The sequence below is a fragment of the Ovis canadensis genome, chromosome 6 (assembly GCF_042477335.2).
Source record: "Ovis canadensis isolate MfBH-ARS-UI-01 breed Bighorn chromosome 6, ARS-UI_OviCan_v2, whole genome shotgun sequence".
Taxonomy (NCBI): domain Eukaryota; kingdom Metazoa; phylum Chordata; class Mammalia; order Artiodactyla; family Bovidae; genus Ovis; species Ovis canadensis.
Window position 1 is genome coordinate 102,042,961 of NC_091250.1, and position 24,653 is coordinate 102,067,613.

A 24,653-nucleotide genomic window follows, 5' to 3' on the forward strand; every position below is an offset into this window, starting at 1 on the left:
TCTGGACTAGAATATTTAGCAACAATGTACATAATCTTGCAGAGGATAGTGTGTCTCTCAACTCACAGTTTTGTTTTTCAAAAATCTATGTTTATTACTAATAATGTTTTTTATGTGCTAATTTGTCTAATAAGTTTAAATCCTTTTTTTTTTCATTATTGAAATTTGAAAGTCAAGAGAGCTTAGTTCTCCCTTACCCAATCTATTTCCAGTTTCATTTCTTTAGGTATTTTGTTGGATTTTCAAAACAAGTTGTGATATCACTAGAGTGTCTATGCCCTTGAGCTCTTAAATTAGTCCAATCTGTATGTATTGCTTTGTTATAATTGTTAAGAGTAGACCCTTTTACTATCATAAATGATCAATGTTAAATGACCAACTTTATGGTCACCCTATGTATGACTCTGTTACATCAGAAAATTAATATTTTTCTTTATTTACAAGGCAAAGGCCCATTTGACTACAAATGGTCTAAATATGTGTCTCAAATTTAAGCCTTGTTTAGTAGTTGGAAGCGAAGAATTTTAAGTGATAAAGCAAATTGAAAATATCAATATAAATCAAATAAATGTAGGCTAACATTTTGCATGATTTGGCATTATATAAATCTACAATCCCTTTCATGGATCACAAACTTGTTGTGGTGAAAAGCCTTGAGTGACTCAATGAAGCTATGAGTCATGTCATACAAAGCTCCCCAAAAAGTCAAGTCACACTGAAGAGTTCTGACAAAATGTGGTCCACTGGAGGAGGGAATGGCAAACCACTGCAGTATTCTTACTATGAGAATCCCATGAATAGTATGAAACGACACCAAAAGACGAGCTCCCCAAGTCAGAAGATGTCCAATATGCTACTAGGGAAGAGCAGAGGGCCGTTACTAATAGCTCCAGAAAGGATGAAGCAGGTGGGCCAAAGCAGAAATGACTGGTTGTGTCTGGTGATGAAAGTAAAGTCCAATGCTGTAAAGAACAGTATTGATTAGTAACTTAAAATGTTAGGTTCATGAATCAAGGCAAGTTGGATATGGTCAAGCAGGAAGGACATCAGTGAACTAAAATTGGACAGGAATGGGCAATTTAATTCAGATTAGCATTATATCTAATACTGTGGGCAAGAATCCCTTAGAAGAAATAGAGTAGCCCTCATAGTCAAGAAAAGAATCTGAAATGCGGTGCTTGGATGCAATCTCAAAAACAATAGAATGATCTCCATTTGTTTCCAAGGCAAACCATTCAACGTCATAGTAATCCAAGTCTGTGCCCCAACCACTAACGCTGATGATGTTGAAGATGACCTGTTCTACAAAGACCTACAAGACCTTCTAGAACCGACACCAAATAAATAAATTAATATCCTTTTCATCATAGGGGATTGGAATGCAAAAGTAGAAAGTCAAGAAATACTTGGAGTAACAGGAAATTTTGCTTTGGAGTTAAAAATGAAGCAAGTCAAAGGCTAACAGTTTTGTCAAGAGAACACATTGGTCATGGTGAATACCCTCTTCCACCAACACGAGATGACTCTGTACATGGACATCAGCAGATGATCAACACTGAAACTGGATAGATTATATTTTTGCAGCCAAAGATGGAGAGACTCTATATAGTCAGTAAAAAATAAGACCTGGAGCTGACTGTGGCTAAGATCTTGAGCTCCTTATTGGAATATTCAGGCTTAAAAAGAAAATGGATAGAACCAATGGACAATTCAACTATGACCTAAATCAAATCCCTTATGATTATATGGTAGAGGTGATGAATAGATTCAAAGGATTAGATCTGGCTATTACATTGTACAGGAGGCAGTGACCAACACTATTCTAAAGAGGGGGAAAAAATCCAGAAGTTAAAGTGGTTGTCTGAGAAGTCTTTACAAATAGCTGAGAAAAAAAGAGAAGCAAAAGACAAAGGAGAAAGGGAAAGATATACCCAACTGAATGCAGAGTTCCAGAAAATAGCAAGAGAGAATGAGAAGGACTTCTTAAATGAACAGTGCTAAGTAGAGGCAAACAATAGAATGAGAAAGACTAGAGATCTTTTCAAGAAAACTACGGCTGTCATGGGAATATTTCACAAGGGAATATTTCCCACTTCTCAAGGTCTTCCACCAGGGATCTTTCCAACCCAGATGGGCATGAAAAAGGAGAGAAATTAAAAGGACTTAACAGAAGCAGAAGAAATTAAGAAGAGGTGGCAAGAATAGTATTACAGAAGAACTGTATTTAAAAGGTCTTAATGATCCAGATAGCCACAGTTGTGTAGTCTCTCATCTACAGCTTAAAACTCAATGTTCAAAACACTAAGTTCACAGCATACTTGACCCATCACTTCATGGAAAATAGAGGGGGAGGGGGAGAAGGTGGAAGTAGTGTCAGATTTTATTTTCTTGGACTCAAAATCACTGCAGACATTGATTATAGCCATGAAATTAAATGACGATTGCTCCTTGAAAAGAAAGTTTTGTCAAACCTAGACAGCATATTAAAAAGCAGTGACATCACTTTACTGATAAGGGTCTTTATAGTCAAAGCTATGGTTTTTCCAGTAGCCATGTACAGAAGTGAGAACTGTACTATGAAGAAGGATGAGTGTCAAAGGACTGATGTTTCCAAATTGTGGTGGATACACTCCTTTGCGTGCATGCTGTCATTTCAGTCATGTCCTACTCTTTGCAACCCAGTGGACCATCATCTGCCAAGTTCCTCTGTCCATGGGATTCTTCAGGCAAGAACAATGGAGTGGGTTGCCATTTCCTCCACCAGGGGATCTTCCCAACCCAGATATTGAACCTGCATCTCTAATGTTTCCTGCATTCGCAGGCAGGCTCTTTATCACTAGTGCCACCTGGAAAGTCCAGATACACTCCTGGCAAAGACAAAAGTAGAGTATTACAATGCAGCTAGGCCTTTTGTTCTCAGCTCCTTGAATAAATTAGAGTGAATAGAAAACTCTAGTATCTTGTTGAAATTGATATGAAACAGACAGTAAGGAAGATAATATCTAAAGAATACTTCAATATGGGAAATTATAGTCTTTTCTATCTTCAAAGTGGAGAGCCTGAACAGTTTTGAAATTTCTTTTAATACAAAATAATGTTCCTGTCATACAACTGTGAATACACTGAAAATATCACTATAGATATTTTAAAGTATATAATATGATTCCTTTCTTATAAACAAGGAATTGCAATCAACAAGTTTTTAAAGCCCTCCCTTGTACAGATATTTTATTTAGCACATAATATTTTGTACAATGCCATTAATATATTGTACAATGTACAAAGCCAGTTAATTCTAGGAGTACAATTAAGAATTGGAGGGATAGGAATTTTTTTCTTTTACTTGTTTACTTTAAAAGATGGAAAATCAGAGTTATGGTTTATTTTTTGCAATATTTAAAAATTGTAATTCTTGAATAATTATTAATTTTAATTAAATAATCTGTAATGAGAATTCTCCTACCAATGCAGGAGACCTGAGTTTGATCCCTGGATAGGGAAAATACCCTGCAGAAGGAAATGGCAACCCACTCCAATATCATTATTTGGGAAATCCCATGGACAGAGGAGACTGGCAGGCTAAAGTCCATGGCGTCACAAAGAACGGGACACAACTTAGTGACTAAACAACAACAATTTACACCAGAATGAATGAACTAGTTACCACAACTAGTACACCCAAAATAAACAAAAATTAGCTTGGTGGTATAATTAAAATGCCACCAAAGTTTATACGATAATTATATTTTCTTTTTGCAAGAAAAAGATTAGACCACATATAATGTAAGTTATTTCACAAGGTAAATCATTAAAATAAATAATATGGATTAACTGAGTTTTAAGAGGTGAAATAAATAATGAATTCTTCTCATGGTCTTGTACGTTAATAAAAATTGAAAATTTTTGAAGACCCTGTTTTGTCCCAAGGATTTCCTTTACAGGTATTGAATTTTTCAAAAGTTACAAAGGAAATTTTATTGATATAAATGCATGTTCTCATAATAACCATAAATCTAGGGTTTTGTTGGTTTTTTTTTTTTTTTGGATGTTAATTTAGAACAATGCCATTCCATTTCCTATATAATGAATCACTTCTTTGTTGTAAACTCTCCTCAGAATTTCTTGGGAGAGGAACTGAACAGAACATCGATTTCCTATGTGAGAGAATTCTTAGAATTTAAATAAACCTATTGGTTAAACTGAAACCACAAAATTAGCATTTTACTAATCAGTAGGTTTAAATAGCTCGGAAGCAAAAGTCTGCCATCACCTTGATCATCAACCCAGCTTGCTGCTTCTTCCCAGTCTTGGGTTCAAGGTATTATGTACACATATAAAAAAATTTATATTATTTTCCTCTGTCTCATCTTTAATTCTTCACTAATACGCAGTTGTAACTTTTCTATGTGATTTCAAGTATTGGTACTTTCCTATGATATACTGTTAGTTTAAAAATATATTTGCAAATGTTGATACTATCTATCTCAGAGCTATAGGTGAAAAATTAAATACTTTTATAAAGACCAAATTGTCTGATCATTTTTAAAATAAATTCTTATATACTGAAAATGTAGATACATAACTTCAGTATAGATTTATGGTAAAATTGAATCATTTTTGTCAAATTCTGTAAAAAGTTGTCATACAGAATAATTTATAATATTTTTGTTTTCATGGTGAAGCTCATTTCTGGTAGAATATTTCAAGGCCATTTTTATTCCATGTAATTAGGTTAATAAAATTAATTTTATAAAGGAAACATCAATGATAGACAATTAGATATAAATGACTACTTTTATAAAGATGATTAAATTTGGATATTTATAAGGATACAAATATATGAAAACAATAAACTCATTTGGGGCTTATAAATATGTCTTTTTTAACAAATGCAGGTAGATTCTACAGTTTGTAAACTGAAGCAGCCTGTATAAAATAATCTGTCATTAGTTTGCTGACTAAGGTATAAACAAATTTCATGTATAATCTAATTTTTCTTATTTATCTGAAATGCATTTTTTCAGCCCATATAAATTTATGTATTTTGGGGTCTTGCAATTTAATAGAACTCTAGGAGTCAAATGTGATATGTTTGACTTATAATTCTGTTCAATCATCTTCATACAGTCATGTCATGGATATATCAACCAAGCAAAATTAAGTAATAGCTAGATCCTTTTAAAAATTTAATGAAGGTTAATAGTTTCTACATAATGCACAAACAATGTTTTCATGAAGACTCTGAAAGAGCAGGATAAAGGATAAAGACATTTTTTAAAAATTACAGATAAAATTAAATATAATTTACCAGTGGGTTTTACTTTATCAATTTTAACAAATCCAATGATCTACAGGAAATTTCTTTTTAATTTTTATTGTCTTATTTTAAAATTTGTAATATTTAAATATTGATGCTTCTCTATTCCTCTGACAAAACCTTGCTATTACTTTCAGGATCAAATGCTTTACTTTGAAGTGTAGTAAGATATTGGTATTTCTTATCTCACAAAAACAGTAAGCAAAATAATTTGAATGGTAAATGTTTATATTGAAGAGCAAAATTAGAAACTAAATGAATAAAAATATTACTTTCAAGTGAAACAACTTTTATCATAATATACTCCTTTGTTGGAAAAATCAAGAATATTTTTTTTCATGAATCTAATTTTATTATAAGACCTATTTTATTTTCTTACATAGATCTTGACAACCATGAAACTTCTCATCCTTACCTGTCTTGTGGCTGTTGCTCTTGCCAGACCTGTGAGTACAGTAAAAAAATTAGAAGATTCTAGATTCTTGTTTGAAGTCATCTCAAATGCAATTTGATGCAAGTCTCATCAAGTGCAAGATATTGTAGTCATAAAGAATTTGATGGTCTCTAACTAGCTATTAAAGTGTTGATATTAAAGCTATAGCAATCCTTCACATTTTGATCATTATTATTTAGTTTATTCAAAGACTTAACTCTAAATAAAATTTCTAACTTGAAATATAAACACCTCACAATAAAAAAATAAAAATTAAAAAAGAAATAAGGTAATTAACAATACAATAAAGAGCATCAAAGAAGGTAATTAGTCTCTTTGCCTGGGTCCATTATAGGCTTAACATATTTGTAAACATATATATGTTCAATTTTGTATTACCAAATATACTGCTGCTGCTAAGTCACTTCAGTCATGTCCGACTCTGTGCAACACCATAGACAGCCTCCCACCAGGCTCTGCCACCCCTGGGATTCTCCAGGCAAGAACACTGGAGTGGGTTGCCATTTCCTTCTCCAACGCATGAAAGCAAAAAGTGAAATTGAAGTCTCTCAGTCGTGTCCCACTCTTCGCAACTCCATGGACTGCAGCCTACCAGGCTCCTCCATCCATGGGATTTTCCAGGCAAGAGTACTGGAGTGGGTTACCATTGCCTTCTCCAACCAAATATACTATTAAGCCCTATATTCCAGTGTATCCACTTTTGGAACCTAAGTCAAACTCTCATTTGAGATGGCTCATGTCAACCAATATTTCCCAAGGTACAGAAAGTTGGGCTCATTCAACTGATTCAAAGATCTAATAATTTGGTCCTTGTAGAAAGAAAAACTAGATAATGTAAAGTAACTTAAGTTTCTTCTCAAAAAACAAATTCAGTTATTAATGTGAAACAAAAAGTTATTCTGTTCCTTTGTTACCTCTAGATAATGATAAATAAATAAATAGGAATCAACTGACAAGAAAGCAATTCAAATAAGATAATAGTTTTGGATATTTGGACACTCAAACTATCAAATATAGATGCAAAAGTTTATGAAACGCTGAGATATTCAATTGTTAAACTCCTATTTTCTAAAGTTTAAGTAATGTAGGATCACTAATAATCCAGCTTCTAAACCAATAGAGTTCTGTCTGTGCTAAACCCTAAGCATCAAAAGAAGGAAATATCTGACAGTAAGTTACAAAAAAAGGATCCAAGTTCTTCAGAAATGTGCCATTGGAGTAGTCCATATCTTTTCCTTTTATCAGTGAAGCAGATATAGATCCCCCAGCGAACAGATTCTTTAATTCTTTTCTAAAGAAAACATCATTTTTTAATGCTAACATTTAACAAACATAAATCTTGTTCCCACAGTTAAAATGCAGATTGAGTTAAAATTTTATATAATTTAATTTATGATAAAAAATAAAATCCAGACAAACAATATTTCAGATTATTTTTTGTCTTTTTATATACTTTTCTGCACGACTCTAGAAACAGAAGATAATTTACTTTTCTTTTATTTTTGTCAATAATTTTTTTTTTCCCTCCCAGGGGAACTTGGTGTCAAATTTAGCTCTTAAAATACAAACTTCTTAAACAGCACTATTAAATGTATAATATTACATGTGCCTTGTGATATTATTATTATTGTATTTTGAGTGCTTTTGTTTTTACAGTTCTTGCATTTTTTTTTAACAGAAACATCCTATCAAGCACCAAGGACTCTCTCCAGTGAGTGTTCTATTTTATGTTCCAAGAACTCACTATAAATTGTGTAGCTTAAGTGATGATAAATTGCTAATATATAGATTGTAGTCTCATTCCTTCCTTCTCTAGAAAACAGCCAGTTTCACATCCGCTGAGGTGTAATATCTTCAACTATTGAGCTGAATATTGATCTGCTCTCACAAACCTTTTTAGAGAAGAGGGCATTTGGACTTACATATTTATGATTAATAAAAATTTTATTATGCAAGAGCAATAGTTAATTAAATAGAATACATATATGTGGTCTATTTTAATGTATTATTCATTCTTTCTCTTCTCCTTGCACTCAAACATATGATTTACAACTTGATCTCAATTTACACAGAGTATTAAATTAGATACTCTATCACACACTTTTACAAGAGTCATTAATCTTCCACCGTATCCACTGCTTAGTTCATTTTTTAATCTGTACAGAATGAGCCAGACAGCAGAGAGGTAAGGTTCTTTCTTTACCCCAACTAATTTCTCTTTCAGTTAGCTATGATAAATACTGAATGTCTTCTTCATTTCAATTTTCATTTGTATACATTCGTTTCAATTGTATCCAGGTACTCAGATAGTTGATTACCCTCTCACTTCTCTGTTTTCATTACTTTCCTGTTTAATTCCTCCTTTGACATTTGATAAGTAAGACCTGACTAAACCTACAGGCCTGATAAAGAAGGAACCAAACATGGTGTCTCCTTCAGATTTTAAAATAAAATCATAAAACTGAAACTAATTATCTCTTATTTTACCTAAGAAATATTTTGGTTTACCTAAATAAATGGAGAATGGAAAAACATTCTCCTTTTTTGACTGTGTTTTTCACTTTTATAATTCACAATTTCATTCCTACAGGAAGTCCTCAATGAAAATTTACTCAGGTTTGTTGTGGCGGTAAGTATTATCTACCTCTTCTTCAATGACAAATGTATTTTTCTGGAAAAATCAACTTAATTTTTATTTATAAATATTTTTTCACTTGGTCATATTTTTTCTTCATTTGCTCACCCAAGCAACCACAAAGAATATTGAAATTATATATGCAAATATTAAAAAGCTGCTTTAAATATTAATCTGTACCTATACATCTGACTCTTTGTAAAACACTTATGCTGTCTTGTGCATAATCTATGTAAATTTTATAATTTCCATTCTCATTATGATGGAATGTTCTCTTATCTCTACAATATTCTAGATGTGTTGTGTCTTCTGTAATTTCATGACTGAATTGTCAAATAGAACACAAATAGAAATTTTATTTCAAGACCAGTATTTAAAAGATTTGCTAGGCAACCCAGTTTAGTCTGAATGATTTTTAATATAATCTTTTTCCCTTGTAGCCTTTTCCAGAAGTGTTTAGAAAGGTAAGAAATTCTGAATAGAATATACTGCAGAATTAACAAAGCATTTTATTCTATGTTATTTATGGTATTATACCAATTCTTTATTGCCTTTTTGTGGAAAAATCACTTAGATTATTATTAGATTATTGAACCAGACAGAGAGATCAAGATAACTCAGAACTACGACTTAAACAAGATGAAAGATAATAATAGTCAAATTTACTGGAACAAAATTTTTTAAATATTTTTAAGTGCACAGTAATGTACTGACAGCTTAAATAAAGAAAACTTAGCAAGGAGATAATGCAAGAAATGATATTGCAAGAAATATTAGTGCATTCACAAAAAGCATATTTATTTTTTAATTTGCAGCAGCAAAATGTAAGATACATTTCTTACAGATATCCATTCATTCATGTTTCTCTCTTCTTTTCTGTCCTTAAGGAGAACATCAATGAACTGAGTAAGGTAAGGAACATAAATGATATTTAAATTATTTTAAAGTTACCTCAAAATCATAATTTGCAACCTACAATTTATTGGTTTTGACAAAGAGAATTTTTAAGGGAAAAACAGAGTGATGAACTCAAGATAATGAAAATACGAAAATTTTCTTTAGGTGGTATGTCGAAAAATGCTTTGTGCAGTACGAAAAACATTTTAGAAAAAAAATTTCCTGTAACATTTATACTTTTCTTGAACTTTCAAAATGACTGATGAGATCTACTGAGAATTCTAAATATTGATTTCATTGATTTAACTTTGCAACTGTGAAGAGACAAGGCATTAGTATAAATGAATGAATGGATAAAAGAATGAATTAGTGCAATTATGGACTGACAGACTATTTTCACTGATCGCCAAAACAGAAAAAATGTTTTATTGAGTACTACATAAAGCAATATATCTGCTCCAAGAATGTTTTACATGTCAATTTGATCAAGGTTGTTTTTCAAAGTTTTAATAGCTTTGTTATTAAAAAAAAATACAGGTATTTAAAAAACATACAGGTATTTAAAAATTTACAGCTTCTTAATATTCTTCATACCTGACTAAGTATCTTTTCTTGGCAGGATATTGGGAGTGAATCAATTGAGGTAAGATTCTTTATTTTAAAACTATTAAATATAATATAATGAAAAGAAAGAAGTAAAAAATATCCTAATCAAATATCCTTTAAGTATCCTAATCAAGATGAATGAACAATTCTCTAAGGCCAAAACTAAAACAGATATCTCTAATTCAAAGAAAAAAAGATGCAACATGTATGTTGACCAAAATTGGCTGGATAACTAAACCAACATAGTATTTTGAGCTTAAATTCTATGGATCATCTCACTGCTGTCTGTACTGCTATGGTGATGGAAACTGAACACAACAAACTACATGGAGAAAATTCATTTTGCTTAAATATTTATACATTATTGAACCAATGCTTTGTGCACTTTTATTTGTCACATAATCTTTAATCCAATGCTCTGGTTTGTCATCCAAAAGCCAAGTTAAAGAGAAAAAGAAGTTAGGTTAGTTAAAGGAAAATGTAGAATATTTACAATGATTTATCAAAACATATAAAAATCTACAGCACTTTTTATTGAGCTCTGAAATGCAGATTAAAGAGGAAAATTCTTCAGTTAGCCTGGTAGGTAGGCTTTTTTTTAATTTTCCTTACCAGTTCTCTATTGCCACCCATTTCTATTTCCTTTGGCATCCATTTTATTTGGTAATTATCATTTTACATTGGAATGTTTGTCATGAAAAATAAAGTTAATTCTCTTTTCTTTTCTAAGGATCAAGCCATGGAAGATGCTAAGGTAAGATCTTTATTTTAATAAACTCTACACTTATATATCATAAATAAGATATGCTCTACGCTTTAAGAAAGCTATCCGCTCCAATTGTGCAATTGAACTCCTCAAGCAGTGCTATCATACCCAAGAATGTACAACGTTGTGCCAGATAAAGTAAGGAGAGGAAATTTGACATTTACATGATCAGGAGATACTTTGCTTCTTTATTAAAATCAAGAGTAAAAAGCAAAATGTGCATGAGTGTTTAAAAATGAACATCTGACTCAAAAAATTAAAACCCTGTTTCTGTCATCCCAGGATAAGAGTTCACTCTCTTGTGTGTTGAGGGTGGTCTTTGGGCAGAAAAAATTTATTGCAGCAATTATGTAGGATCAATGGGCTATGCTGTTGTTCAGTCACTCAGTCATGCCCGACTCTGTGACCCCATTGACTGGAGCATGCCAGGCTTACCTGTCCTTTACCATCTCACAGAGCTTGCTCAAACTCATGTCCATTCAGTCAGTGATGCTATCCAACCATCTCACCCTCTGACATCCCTGTCTCCTGCCCTCAATCTTTCCCAGCACCAGGGTCTTTTCTACTGAGTCGGTTCTTTGCATCAGGTGGCCAAAGTATTGAAACTTCAGCTTTAGCATCAGTTCTCCCAATGAATATTCAGGATTGACTTCATGTAGTGATTCCTCCACTCTTCTCCAGTAGCATGTTGGGCACCTACTGACCTGGGGAGTTCATCTTTCAGTGTCATATCTTTTAACGTTTTCATACTGTTCACGGGGTTCCCAAAGCAAGAATGCTGAAGTGGTTTTCCATTCCATTCTCCAATGGGCTATGCTACCTAATCTCAAAACATGAAAAAAATTCATTAGCCCACAATACTTTTTACTCAACTCTCCCAAGAGATGACTATTTTGCTGCATATTAGAATCAATATCTTAGTATGTACTTGGGAACAGAAATCAGATCCATATGTAAATATGAACATCTATGACTTAGGAAAAAAACTAAATGTTTCAAAGATTAGAACTTTTAAAAGCTCATGTAATTTTAGTTCCATTCTGAAATTGATTGTTCTATTTTCATATTTCCAATTTATTTACATCAAAATTGCCCCAAGTGTATGTGAGAATATAAACTCAACCCAGGGTTTCAGGTAGCCCAGCTCAATAGGATTCTTCATTCCAGGTTTCATTTTTATCACGAAAATTCATATGCATTTGCATTCTACTCAAGAAAGTATCTGTATTTGTTTTAATAAAAAGGTTTTAAGTTACAAAGTAAGTTATTATGCTCCCCTCTCCAACATATTTTAAATAAAATTGACAATCCAAAAAAAAGTAAATTTTATTGGCTCTGAATCTTTTTATACCCAATTGTTTTCACTAAAAACTAGTTAGCAACCCAGTATGAAAGTGTGGAATAGTTTCCTTCTAATTCTAAAAGTCTCAGAGGCAGTAACAATGATTTTCTTTCTTTTAGCAAATGAAAGCTGGAAGCAGTTCGTCAAGTGAGGTATACCATTTTTATGTTAATTAAGTATCCCAATTAGAAAATGTTTATGAAAGTTTGTTGAACCATAAAGTTTACATGTCCCATAAGGTTTCATTGTACAAGGCACTATGTATGTAGCTCTATCCTAATTTTAGCATATAAGGCTATCAACCCCAAAAGTGTAAGAAAACAATTATTTGTCAGAGACAAAATAAAGATTTCTTTCTGGGCAAATAATCCTATCTGGATATCTGTGGTATCCAAACATGATTTTTCTAATTTTTTTTCCTTCCCAGATTTTTGTAGAATTAAATCTTATCACTGAAAATTACAATAATGGCTATGCTTCTAAATTGTGAAATATAAACATGATATATCCTTTGCAGAACTCAATCAATTCTATGTTAAAGAGGCACTGGAATCCTTTGCTATTTGTTACCTAGAGGAGAAAAAGAGAAGGCATACAAAGTGATGAAATCCTTAAACTTTGGGAGCAGAACTTCATCCAGTTTACAAAATAAACCCAGTTCCAATGAATTCAGTTAAAAGTGAATTCTTCACAATCCAACATTCTGAATAACTTCCCTGGTGAAAGCAGTGAGAAGAGAAAAGAGAACATGTACTTTGATTGTTCATCTTATCTAAATTTACCCAGGAATTTGTGGCTAAAATCAGTTTACCACAGATAAGCTATGATGTGTCTGGTTAATTAGCATTTTTATCTTGAATGTAAATTAATGTCATAAAACTAACAATACATTTTTTTTTTTAAGGAAATTGTTCCCAATAGTGCTGAGGTGAGATATATTCACTAAATTTAAAATATATTAACATCATCCAGGATATCTTAAATTTTAATTAAACTTTTTATTTTTTGAATTTTTTAGCAGAAGTACATTCAAAAGGAAGATGTGCCCTCTGAGCGTTACCTGGGTTATCTGGTAAAATTTTATTAAAAGTTAATCAAAGACCAGTGCATCAGGGAATGAGCAAGAATGTTGTGTTGATAAATTATCTCTCCTTTTCAATATCTGCTAAACGTGAAACAAAGCAGACTAACAGATTCTAGTAGTATACTGATCCCTCCTGAAAATAAAACTGACAAGTTTTTTAATCTCAGATATTTAATTCATACTCTCATTTGAATACTTGTGTATTATAGTCTACTGTCAGATCTGATTAGCACAGTATTGAAATGGCACGCTATAGATTTGACCAGACTTGAGTTTGACTCTAAGCTCTACCTTTTACCAGCATGTGATATTAGATAGTTTCCTTATCTGCTGTAAATTTATAACTTAAGTTCCAAAGTGACAAAATAGTAATAATATTTAAGCATATAAAGCAATTAATACAAGCAAGACATAGTGCAAAGTAAGCCCTCGGTAAATGTGGCTAGTATCAGAAACATCATTTTTTCCCTCATCCAATATTCTGATTTAATTTGCAAAAATCAAAAAACAAATGGTGCTAGTGGTAAAGAGCCCCTCTGCCAATGCAGGAGACTCAGGCTTGATCACTGGGTTGGGAAGATCCCCTCGAGGAGGGCATGGCAACCCACTCTAGTATTCTTGCCTTGAGAATTCCATAGACAAAGGAGCCTGGAGGGCTATATCCATAGGATCACAGAGAGTTGGGTACAACTGAGGTGACTTAGCACAGCACAGAAAGCAAATCTGTTTTCAATTTTCTTAGCAATTCTGATATAATGCACACTGTAAGCAAAACTGTCTCAGTTCAGTTCAGTTCAGTTCAGTCACTCAGTCATGTCCAACTCTTTGTGACACACCAGGACTCCCTGTCCATGACCAACACCCGAAGCTTGCTCAAGCTCATGTCCATTCAGTGATGCCATCCAACTGTCTCATCCTCTGTCCTCTTCTCCTCTCCTGCCTTCAATCTTTCCCAACATCAGGGTCTTTTCCAATGCATCAGTTCTTCAAATCAGGTGGCCAAAGTATTGGAGCTTCAACAAAAGTCTTTCCAGTGAATATTCAGGACTGATTTCTTTTAGGATTGACTGAATAATTATTTATATCTGACTGCATTATAATATATTTTAAGTTAAAAACAATGTAACACAGTTGGTTTTCTAATGTTTTTTTAAAAAAAGAATGATTGGGCTAATCCAAATTCTCTGTGGTAGAAACAACACTAAAGTAAGATTATTAGTTTCCCATTCTTTACTCCTGGGAAAGGGATACCATGATAGATGGTATCCACGAAATTGACAATATATTTTTCTCTTTGAATAGGAACAGCTTCTCAGACTGAAAAAATACAGCGTGCCCCAGCTGGTAATGTTTTATTATAATAATATAAAATTAAGTCTACAGAATTAAAATAATTAAGTGAAATTTACTTTGACTAAATTCTACATCAAATCATGTTAGAGCTTCCCCAATGATTCATTATATTCTGGAATTTATTCTGTATTTATTTTCCCAAATCCAGTTCTGAGTGGTGATTCCATACATATGCCTCCTTGTGAAAGCACAGATCATTGCCAAATAAACATTCCATTTAAAAAACAATGTAGACTCTGTAGGAGGAATCAGGGATCCCATACATTCAAATTGCTTTCATCAAAATTTTCTAAGAAAGAATTGGCAGGTTGATTGATCTCATTGTCTCTAGACCCGTTTCCTTTATAGTTATCTTCACTTCCTGACGTTGTTTTGAATATTGAATGAGCAGTCTCCTACTCAGTTATTCCTTAGGCTAGCTTGTGGCAAGTCCAGTAAAATGTTCAAAAAATCTCTCCTTCCCCTAATCCCTAGACTCTATAAAATTTGCTATGTTCATGAGAACTTTGACAATATTATGAAGGTTTTTTTTAATCACAGATAAGCTATGATGTGTCTGGTTAATTAGCATTTTTATCTTGAATGTAAATTAATGTCATAAAACTAATAATACATGTTTTTTTATTTTTTAAGGAAATTGTTCCCAAAAGTGCTGAGGTGAGATATATTTACTAAATTTAAAATATATTAAATGCACTATAAGATGTGCATTTGAACTATGAAGTCATAAACTATCTGCTGATAGTATGGATAGATCAGAAAAGTATCTATTAGCACAATCCAGCTTCACTATTTAGTATCAATCCTTTTGAGTATCATAGTTTTTCACTTGGGAGGCCATAATTTTTTCTTTTAGTTATACCAAATAATCTTGATTAATTAGGACTTTAGGGAAAAGGACTTGTCTTAATTTAGCAAAATTACATTTTCACATTTTTATTCTGTTACAATTGTAGGAAGGAGGAAGTCAATAATGAATTTAATTTGGACCTTAGTGTCACTCTTGCTTCAGTTTCCAATTTTGTTGTGTTGCTTTGGACTTAGAAGCCAAATAAATTTAGATATATTGGTACCTCAATCAAACTTATCATTACTAATCTAAGAAATTACATGAATAATATATTTTAGCACCTTAGTTATGATATGATTAGGCCGTAACCTCCACAAGTGTTAGAACTATATGGTCCTGCTCATAGTGTTCATCATTCATAGTGTTCACTGCTCATAGTATTCATTATTATTTATTTCATAGATGGTCCCTAGCACTTAGCGTAGACCCCCAGTGAATGAAAGTGCCTAGCAAATGTCTGTTATTCACACATGAGTAAAATCAATGTATTACAAGATAAAGAGATCTCTCTTTTTGAGGAAGCTATTCATGACCATATAAGACTATTTACTAAATCTAGAATATTTTAGTATTTTCTTCAAGTGTTGTTTTTATAATGTGTGTTCCTCTTTCTTTTTTAACAGAAATAAATATAATCCAAGGGAGAAGTTTTTCTACTACCCATATTTGATAATGTTTTATTTAAAATTTATAAAAGATAAAATGTAAATGAGTGATTAATAGTCATGAACAGAACATATGTAGTCCTAGGGAACTGGTGGATTATTTTCCCCCAGATATGAAACTTATAGATTCTTTATCCTTCCAAATTATAGTAAGTGTAACATTGAGTTGAATATTTTTTCTAAAGTTAGAAAATGAAAGCTATAATTCTAATTTTCAAAAATTTGGCAGAGAATACAGTTTATACTAATCTTCACAGATGATGATATATTCTTGATAATTGTAAAATGAATGTGTTATATCAGAAGATATCTAGGTAACCTAGAACATATTTCCTTCTATTTAGGAACAACTTCACAGTATGAAAGAGGGAAACCCTGCCCACCAGGTAATATTTTGCTAAATGAATTACATAATGATAATATGTTGCAAAGTTTAAATATGTTTGCTTTTAAATAGCTTCACAATTTTGAAGAGACTTCTTTCCTCTCAGGTGGTTATTTTTCACTCCCAACTTTCTGAAACAATTTGTAGTAATCAATTTGAGAAAGGAGAACTATTTGTCATTCTTCTTTGGAATGGGAGCTGTTCTATTCTCAGTCTCACCTGACAGCAGCACCTTTGTAATTCTAAACACTATGAAGTGTTAATTTCCATGGTTATGTTAATTTCCATGGTTATGTTAATTTCCATGGTTATGTTAATTTCTCTTTTAAGGTATTCCTAAATTTTATATCTTTAAGTCCATGATTTGATTCTTAAATTCAATTTATATTTTGGAAATTCAAACTCATAATTATGCTCTTTCAAGCAAGCCATTTGGAGATTTATTAATTCTAATTGAAACCTTTAGAAGAAACTGTCTGGAGAGATAGTAAATGTTTCTGTCAAAAAACCTTTCTGATCTGTTTTCCCTTCCATCTGTATAGTGTATTTATCTATATAATAGAAACTGATTCTTCCTCTGCCTTGCATTCCATTGATTCAGTAGTGTTCCTAGGGCTTCTGATTTCATTTTTAAGGTGACAACCAGATACTGTGAAATATGTGTTGCTATTAAAATTCTGATTCCTATCAAGAGCTATGCCAATTTCAATCACTACTGTCATTTAACGAATCTTATCAGGGTTGTTGAGTAGGTTCATATGTCTTAGAAGAAATAGTATCTAGATAATGCAATTGACAAAATTATTAGTGTGAATTTCCAGATCTCTAACATGCAAAGCATTTCAGAAAGTTTGCTTCTTACATTTTTTGGTTTTATTCAGCCTTAAAAGATCACCCTGACTCTTTTTCTTTCCAGAAACAGCCTATGATAGCAGTGAATCAGGTAAGTGTGTGTCTGTCTGTGTGAGTTTTAAAACTGCCCCAAACTATCTATTGGTAACCACTGGTTTTGGGAGTTATTTAACTAGTTACATCAGGAAGTAGTGCTCTGCTAGTATTTCTTAGTTGTTGACTGGTGTTGGACTCTAACATTGCTGGTTCCAACATTGCTATGAAAGATCAGATCTAAGTTGCCAAAGGAAATGAAAGAACAATTCTATGGCCATCCCTGAATGAAGAGAGCTTCAGGTCAACTTTTAAGTTAGAACAACCTCAACCAACTATTCATATCGTTCAAATTTGACTTTTTATTAATCTATAGTACTGTCTGGGCTTCTTGAGTTTTCAGTCTTAGATCTAATCTTATGACCTTGAGCAAACTGTGTTCTCTCTGAGCCCTGCTCTTTCATTTGTGAAGTTAATATGAATCTATCGATTTATTTTCTTCCAAAACTCACATATCTTGAGTTTTGCAGTGTTTTTTAGTGTCCCCACTTTTGAAGGTGGTAACTGCATTCAGTTCAGTTTCTTTGGTCCACTGATGGTTGAGTTTATATATAGTATGCTAATTTAAAAAATAAACCATGCAAAGAAGACCATGGAGTTTTATAAATATGAATCTGATAAAGGATTAAACAAGATTCAAAACATAGTAGTCATCAATCAATTTTATGATAATTATTCCTTAATGTGAATCATATTTTGCTCTCAATTTCTTCTAAAATTCTCTCCAGTCATGGGCCAAAGTAAGAGAAAAGAAAATACAATTACATACTTCATTGAGTTCTAAAGAGTACACTATCCTCACCTTGCCATGTAATTTTTAAAAAAGAGGGTAATCATTCTAATCTTAATGAGAGCATTTGGTAGTAATACTTTAGTCTATTATGGCATTTAACTGGGTTTGAATCACAAAACTATTTTTTCCCTTTCTCTGCTTTAAGGAACTGGCCTACTTCTACCCTCAGGTGAATTTATTTTATTTTTTATATTAATACTAATAAGAGAAAATCTCAGATATCATATTTATTATCATGTTAGGATAGGCAACCACAGCAAAACTTAAAATGCTTTCTTTGGTTTTTCTAATTCCATCAAAGAACATATATTTTCCATCTGAATATATAAAGAGTTACATTAATATGCAGAAACAAATAAAAGGCCATGATAGATTAACAGAGGTACCTATTCCAAATTTTCAGAAAAGAAATAATGTTTTTGCACCAAAACCTTATAGTTAAAAAGGGGCACTGGGCTAGGAATTAGAGAATTCTTTTCTTTTTATTCTTGGCATTTCTGAAATCCCTGTATTATTCTGGGACAAGGACCTTCCCTTTCTTTGAGCTCATTGTCTTCATGAAAAACTAAACTACAGAACAGAAAGGCAAAAATGACCCTCTCTAATCCAAATGTCCATGAGTTTATAAATTATATAATAATTAAATTCACACTACCACTTTCCTCTGGACTTTGATAGCTGAACCTGTGTTAGTAATGCAGGTTCTTGGAGTTCAATACTGACTATTGATATTAAAGAAGTGATTTATTCATTACCCCTCAGGTACCCTAAGAAAAACCCTTTCCAAAATTTCCTTACTGTGATTTACCATAGGGAAGAGTTTGGTTTCTCTGTTTTCCTCACAGAGTAAACATCTCCTGTGATGCAAATAGCCATGTCTGAAATGAATGAAATGATTCATTTTCAGGGATTCAAAACTGATTTCTCATACACTGTTGCTTTTTCAATGGTCTTTCTCCCTAGCTTTTCAGACAATTCTACCAGCTGGACGCCTATCCATCTGGTGCCTGGTATTACCTTCCACTAGGCACACAATACACTGATGCCCCCTCATTCTCTGACATCCCTAATCCCATTGGCTCTGAGAACAGTGGAAAGACTACTATGCCACTGTGGTGGTAAGTTCATTTAAATGACTGCATATTGCTGCCGTATCAAGGGAAATAGAAGAAAACATAATATAAAAATAGATTTAGAATAAGCATGACACTTAAATGCTTAGTTTCCTATGCTAGAATTTTCTGAAATGGAAAATTGATGGTAACTTTCTGATATATGGCTAATGTTAATCCATTACTCAGGAACATGTGGAGCAGTGCTATCTATTTGATAAGTGATAATCATTCTGACGAAAATAGGAGGAAAATTTTCTCTCCAAAGTAAAAATTCAACTTTATCCTCCTTGCACTTTTGCTAATCTTTAAATGCCTTTCTTTGGATTATACCCATGATATACATTAGAATGCAGTGTGGGGGATAAACTGCAGATTTTGGCATTCCTAAAGTCCTAACTTGAAATCCTGATCTTTTTATTTTCGCTTACTTGAAATAATATAATGATGTTTGTTTTTATAACCTTGAAGGTGATTAAATATAATAATCTATTAAGCATACTGCTGGGAAAATTAGTGCTCATTTTTTGATTTAGCAAAATTTTATTACTGACTACCTTACTCATGTCTTACCAATTTTTGTTCCTTCAGAAGAGTCAAGTGAATTCTGAGGAACTCCACAATTATGGTCTTTGGTAAGTTGGAAATTGCTTGTCTTGATCCTCTTTTCATATGAATACAAAGGTACAACTTGTAGACTATAAAGTTGTTTTGCTGGTCCTCTAGTCTAGCTATATTTAGACACATTACACTTAGATAAGATCAATAATTAAATTGGCTTCAGCATTTTTTGTATTATAATAATACCAAATTTAAGTAACAATAAAACTAGCTAATTTTAATTAATATAATTTATTATATTGAAATTTCTACACAAGTATAGGAGTGTGGGTGTTACTAATTCTGGTGACCCCAGCAGAGGAACCTTATTCCTTATGATCACTGAAATAGAAATACTTAAAAAGTCACATAGTTAAATCAAGTGTTTGTCTGTTAAGAAGAAAACAGATTTAAATGTCCATAGATGTGTTTTGAGTACTTCAGTTTACTGTATAGGAGCTTGTAGTTGTGTGTGTGTGTGTGTGTTCCCTTTCTAGTGGTGGAAACTTCCCTTACAACAGATCAAAAGAAGGAAAGTAAAAGTCTGACATACGTGGAAGTTTTTACTTTGAATTATTTTGCCATATTTTCTGTTACTGCAAAAGAAAGTGCAACCTAGTCATAAATTGCCTGTAAAACTTAAAAATCAGGAGCAGTGGGTATGTGTTAGTAACAGGAGACACATATAACTTTGTGAACTTCATCTTAAGATGAAGAGAAAATGACTATTAAAGTGTATCTTAACAGTAGCTTCTCCTTTCAAAACATGCAGCATAACTAACTACATATTTCTTTTTTGATTTACAGATGGGATTGAAAATTCCATGCTCTACATGTCTTTTCATCTATCATGTTAAACCATTCTATCCAAAGGCTTCAATTGCTGTTTTAGAATAGGACAATCTCAAATTGAAGGCACTCTTTCTTCTTGAGTTCTCTATTGTATTTTAGATTGTGTAACATCCTTAAGTGAAATTGTCCTAAGAGCTTGTTACCTAAATTCCAGTAGTATCATGCTGGTATAAAGGCCACTGAGTCAAAGGGAATTACAGTCTTCATTAAATTTCTATATGGAAAATGTTTTTAAAGCCTTTGAATCACCTCTCCTGTAAGTGCCATCATTTCAAATAACTGTGTGCAGTAACTGAGATTTTGTCTTTCTTCCTTTCAATAAATTACATTGTAAGGCACTATTCCTATTTTTGTCATTATTCCATTGGGAGGAATTTACACAACCTTGTGAGTTTGTATGTATATAACATTTTGTTTTCACTAAATTTTTATGACACTTTCAACCACATTTTAATGAAAAAATTCAAATGTTCACTTCTAGCTGATGCTGGTAGATTATAAACTGAGTCTAAGATCTTTCATTTGAAGTCAACTGTTTATAGAATATTTTCCATGTGAACATGGATGTGGCTGCAGAGAGAACAACAGTGTAGTAGTTGTGGGTGCATTGGGAATTTGAACAACCTGGTTATACTGTTTAATTATGCAGGACTTGTTGGAGCCCAATCCACTTGATTATACTTGAGTTTATAACTAGGTAGATTATAAAATAAACATTGTAAAAGTTAACACGGGACACACAGTAACAGAGCATTCATAGTGAGCTGTTCGGTGTCCTCCAAATCTCTAATGAGGAATTACTTCTCAAAATGACAATAGTTGCTTATTCTGATATCTTTAAAGCCCCAGGTGAAATTTACTTTCCTGGCTTTATTCTAGGATTCCCAACCAACCCAATCTGTCATGACTCTTTAAGAACCTTGTATGACCCAGGTCACAAAACGCAGGTAACAAGGTTTCATATACAACAGCTTAGACCATCTATATCAGTTGTTCTGTTTCTTACTGATTATATGTATATGTATACATAACATTGAAACATGTAATTTTTGCCTTGAAAAAAATTTTTTTTAATCCACTTAGTATTAGGTCTCCTGCCTCCTCTATGTTAGAAAGTACAAGGTGCAACAACTTGTTATTCAATCTAGAAAAGGTTTGTCAACATACTCAGAATACTGGACCTGGCAGAAGTTAATGGAGGGTGCAGATTCATACGTCTTCATAAAATGTATCTCCCAGCTTCTGTCATCATGTCAGTTCCCAAAGAATCAGCAAAACACAATTTCATGTTTTGTGAATCGTATAGATAATGCCATCCATTTAATGAATGTCTCGTAAACAGTAGCACGATAAAAGTCACGTTTTCTGTAGATTAAACTGTGGTACAAGACTAGAGCAAACTTGTCCTTAAAAGCTGTCCCATAAGAGAGAAAGTTCTGTTTTTAAGACGAGAGCAAACTGTTTCTGGTATTTTTTTTTTCCTTTAGCTAAGTCAGAGGGGAAAAAAATGAATTTACTAGCTGTGAAATAAATATTAGGAATTTGCCTGACATGCATTATATTAGAAATGCCACCTGTAATAGGTGCCATAACCTCATTAAGTTTGAAATAATCTATTGTTATCCTCCAAGAAGCTATTTTAAAGGCCAAATGAGGAAGTGGAATAATGATGTAATTCACTATCTTTTAGTTTTTGCATCTTTTAGTGTTCAACAGCTGTAATTCCCCCATAAATGCAAATTATGATTTTATGATAGAAAGAGACACAAGAATGGCTTCTATTTAGCATTTTTTCACCTCCTTATTCCATAAATCAGGGGAATAATATGGGGATTAGAGGAATGTCTAAATATATCCAGTCAAACATTACACTCTGAACTGATGACTTATCATAAATGATTTAGAATATCACTAGGCTTGAAAGGAGGCAAACTCAGGTAGCAACACAAATTATTACTCAATTCAAAGAAATCTCGACATGAACAATAGATTATCAGGACATTTCTCCATCCAACTAATGAGTGACAAGACAAAGCATAGATCTCAGAGTCTGTAATAAGATCACATAGTTCCTTTTATCCAGGTAAATGCTTCAAATTCATAATCTGAAGGCAAGTACCAGAGTTGCAAATATGATGTTATAGTATGATCTTTCCTATAAAATTGTGATGTTCCTTTCATTCCAGGAATATAGCTCCATAAATTGATTCTTATTTGTAAATAGCAGCTGGGGTGAATCATCACTCACTCTGATAGCAGCTTGAGCCAGAGTTTTGTTCAGCAAATTATGTTCACTAGAAAATTTTTGTACTGCTACATCAAAAACCAGCATGATAACACAACCATTAAATTTTCCTAAGGATATAATAATTAGCCTCACAGAGAGATCACATCTGGTTTGACCATTTCTCATGAAATAATTGCTCCATTCACTATATCTCTGAAATTTTTAATTATCACCTTGCTTTGGAGTCCACCAGTTATCACTAAGTTTAGTGACGCTAGTCTCATTCCATTTTCCCTGAGGTAGGAAATGCAATTTCAATAATTTGCACCTCCAACTAGAGTTTTCAGTCAACTGTAGTTAGGCAGTAAATATTTTTGTAAGAGTTTATCCTTCATGGAAAAGTTTAAAGGAGAGGCATTGACACTTTTACTATAGACACAGGGAATTGATGGACCATTGGTACTAAGTACAGCTTTTTACAGATGCTTAAATGTTTCCATTTTGATTGTGGTTACCAAACTGACCTCTAGAACTTCACAAATAATACAAGTGAGAAAAAGAAATGATTGTGAAAATCTTTCTGAGGATGAACTGACAAATGTATGCGTTCTCTTCTGTTACTCCTTCCATTCCACTGTTGCATGTAGAAAGGAATTCACATCACGTGTGACCAAATATTACAACTCTAGAAGAAACTAGAAAGGCGGGTTGGTGTGCAAGATCTCCTAATTTTTTAACATGGTCTAACATGGAAAAAACATGTTTTGTGTTTTTTTTTTTCCTTTTTTAATACAAACTGCCGGGGTCCAGCCCTGGTGGATCCAGGGAATTCGAAGCGGGGACGAAGTCAACGAGGAGAGATTTATTTATAAAGAGAGATTAGGAAAGAATAGTGTAGTAGGAAAATTAGTGGAGAATAGAGGCTGAATAACTTGGTTTACACAGGAGACCAATAAAGCTCCGAGACAAGGAGCTTGCAACCGTCTATGTAGGCCACTGGTGCCCACTTGAATAGCGGAGGGTGACCTGCCTTGGGCTTCCTCTCTCGAGGGTCTTAGAAGCCAGGGCAAATAAGTAGACATGGAGAGCCTCTGTGCTCCAGATGGGAATTCAGCCTGAAAGGGGAGAAAAGAACAACATGGGGGAGCCAAGCATTGGTGCCAGACCCACAACTTTATTTTCAAAAGCAGCTTATATACCCCAAGTTGTACATAAAGAAATAATGGAATATGCAGAGTTATGCAGGGGCAGCAGTCCTGACCCTGATTGAGACCAGGCTTTCCTTTTGCATACCTTCCCATATACAAAAGGTCTCAGGTGGTTTTACATCATCTTCTGGCCAGGGGGCCTGTTAACATTTTTATGGCTCTTTTCCCAGATAAATGTCTATCAACCAGAAAACTCATTTTCCCTTGATGTGTTTTTTCTTTAATCTGCATCACTCTCAAAGTACTAAATAAAGTTGCATTCCTGTAGAACAAAGGTGCAGTGAGTTATAACAAAGAAAGTACTTAACTCAAAGATCTAATGTTGCTAATACCAGGGCTACTACCTGTTTTTCTACATACCAACTATATCAACAAATAAAAGATATGAAAACTTGGCAGCAAGTATTGGCTCAACAATGAAACCCTTAATCAGTCCTATTCTAATGATTTTGACCCCTTGGAAGCCCCTACATTCCTAGGATGTTTTAAGCTTCCTGTGCCTCTCATGGTTGGGAGGCTGCAAACAATCACATGCACAAACCTGTCAGGCAGGCTAGAAAGC

The 24,653-nt window shown here is 33.0% G+C and overlaps 1 protein-coding gene across 1 annotated transcript; it reads left to right on the top strand.

Moving 5' to 3' along the window:
- The first annotated feature begins 4,275 nt into the window (after positions 1-4,275).
- On the top strand, positions 4,276-20,992 carry CSN1S1 (casein alpha s1). Its single transcript, XM_069595032.1, has 18 exons — positions 4,276-4,318; positions 5,701-5,763; positions 7,450-7,482; positions 8,362-8,400; positions 8,847-8,870; positions 9,294-9,317; positions 9,923-9,946; positions 10,640-10,663; positions 12,137-12,169; positions 12,922-12,945; positions 13,036-13,089; positions 14,404-14,445; positions 15,088-15,111; positions 16,314-16,355; positions 17,271-17,297; positions 19,056-19,210; positions 19,796-19,839; positions 20,612-20,992. Coding segments are annotated over exons 2-17 (621 nt in total). The 5' UTR covers positions 4,276-4,318; positions 5,701-5,712; the 3' UTR covers positions 19,797-19,839; positions 20,612-20,992.
- Positions 20,993-24,653: the final 3,661 nt, after the last annotated feature.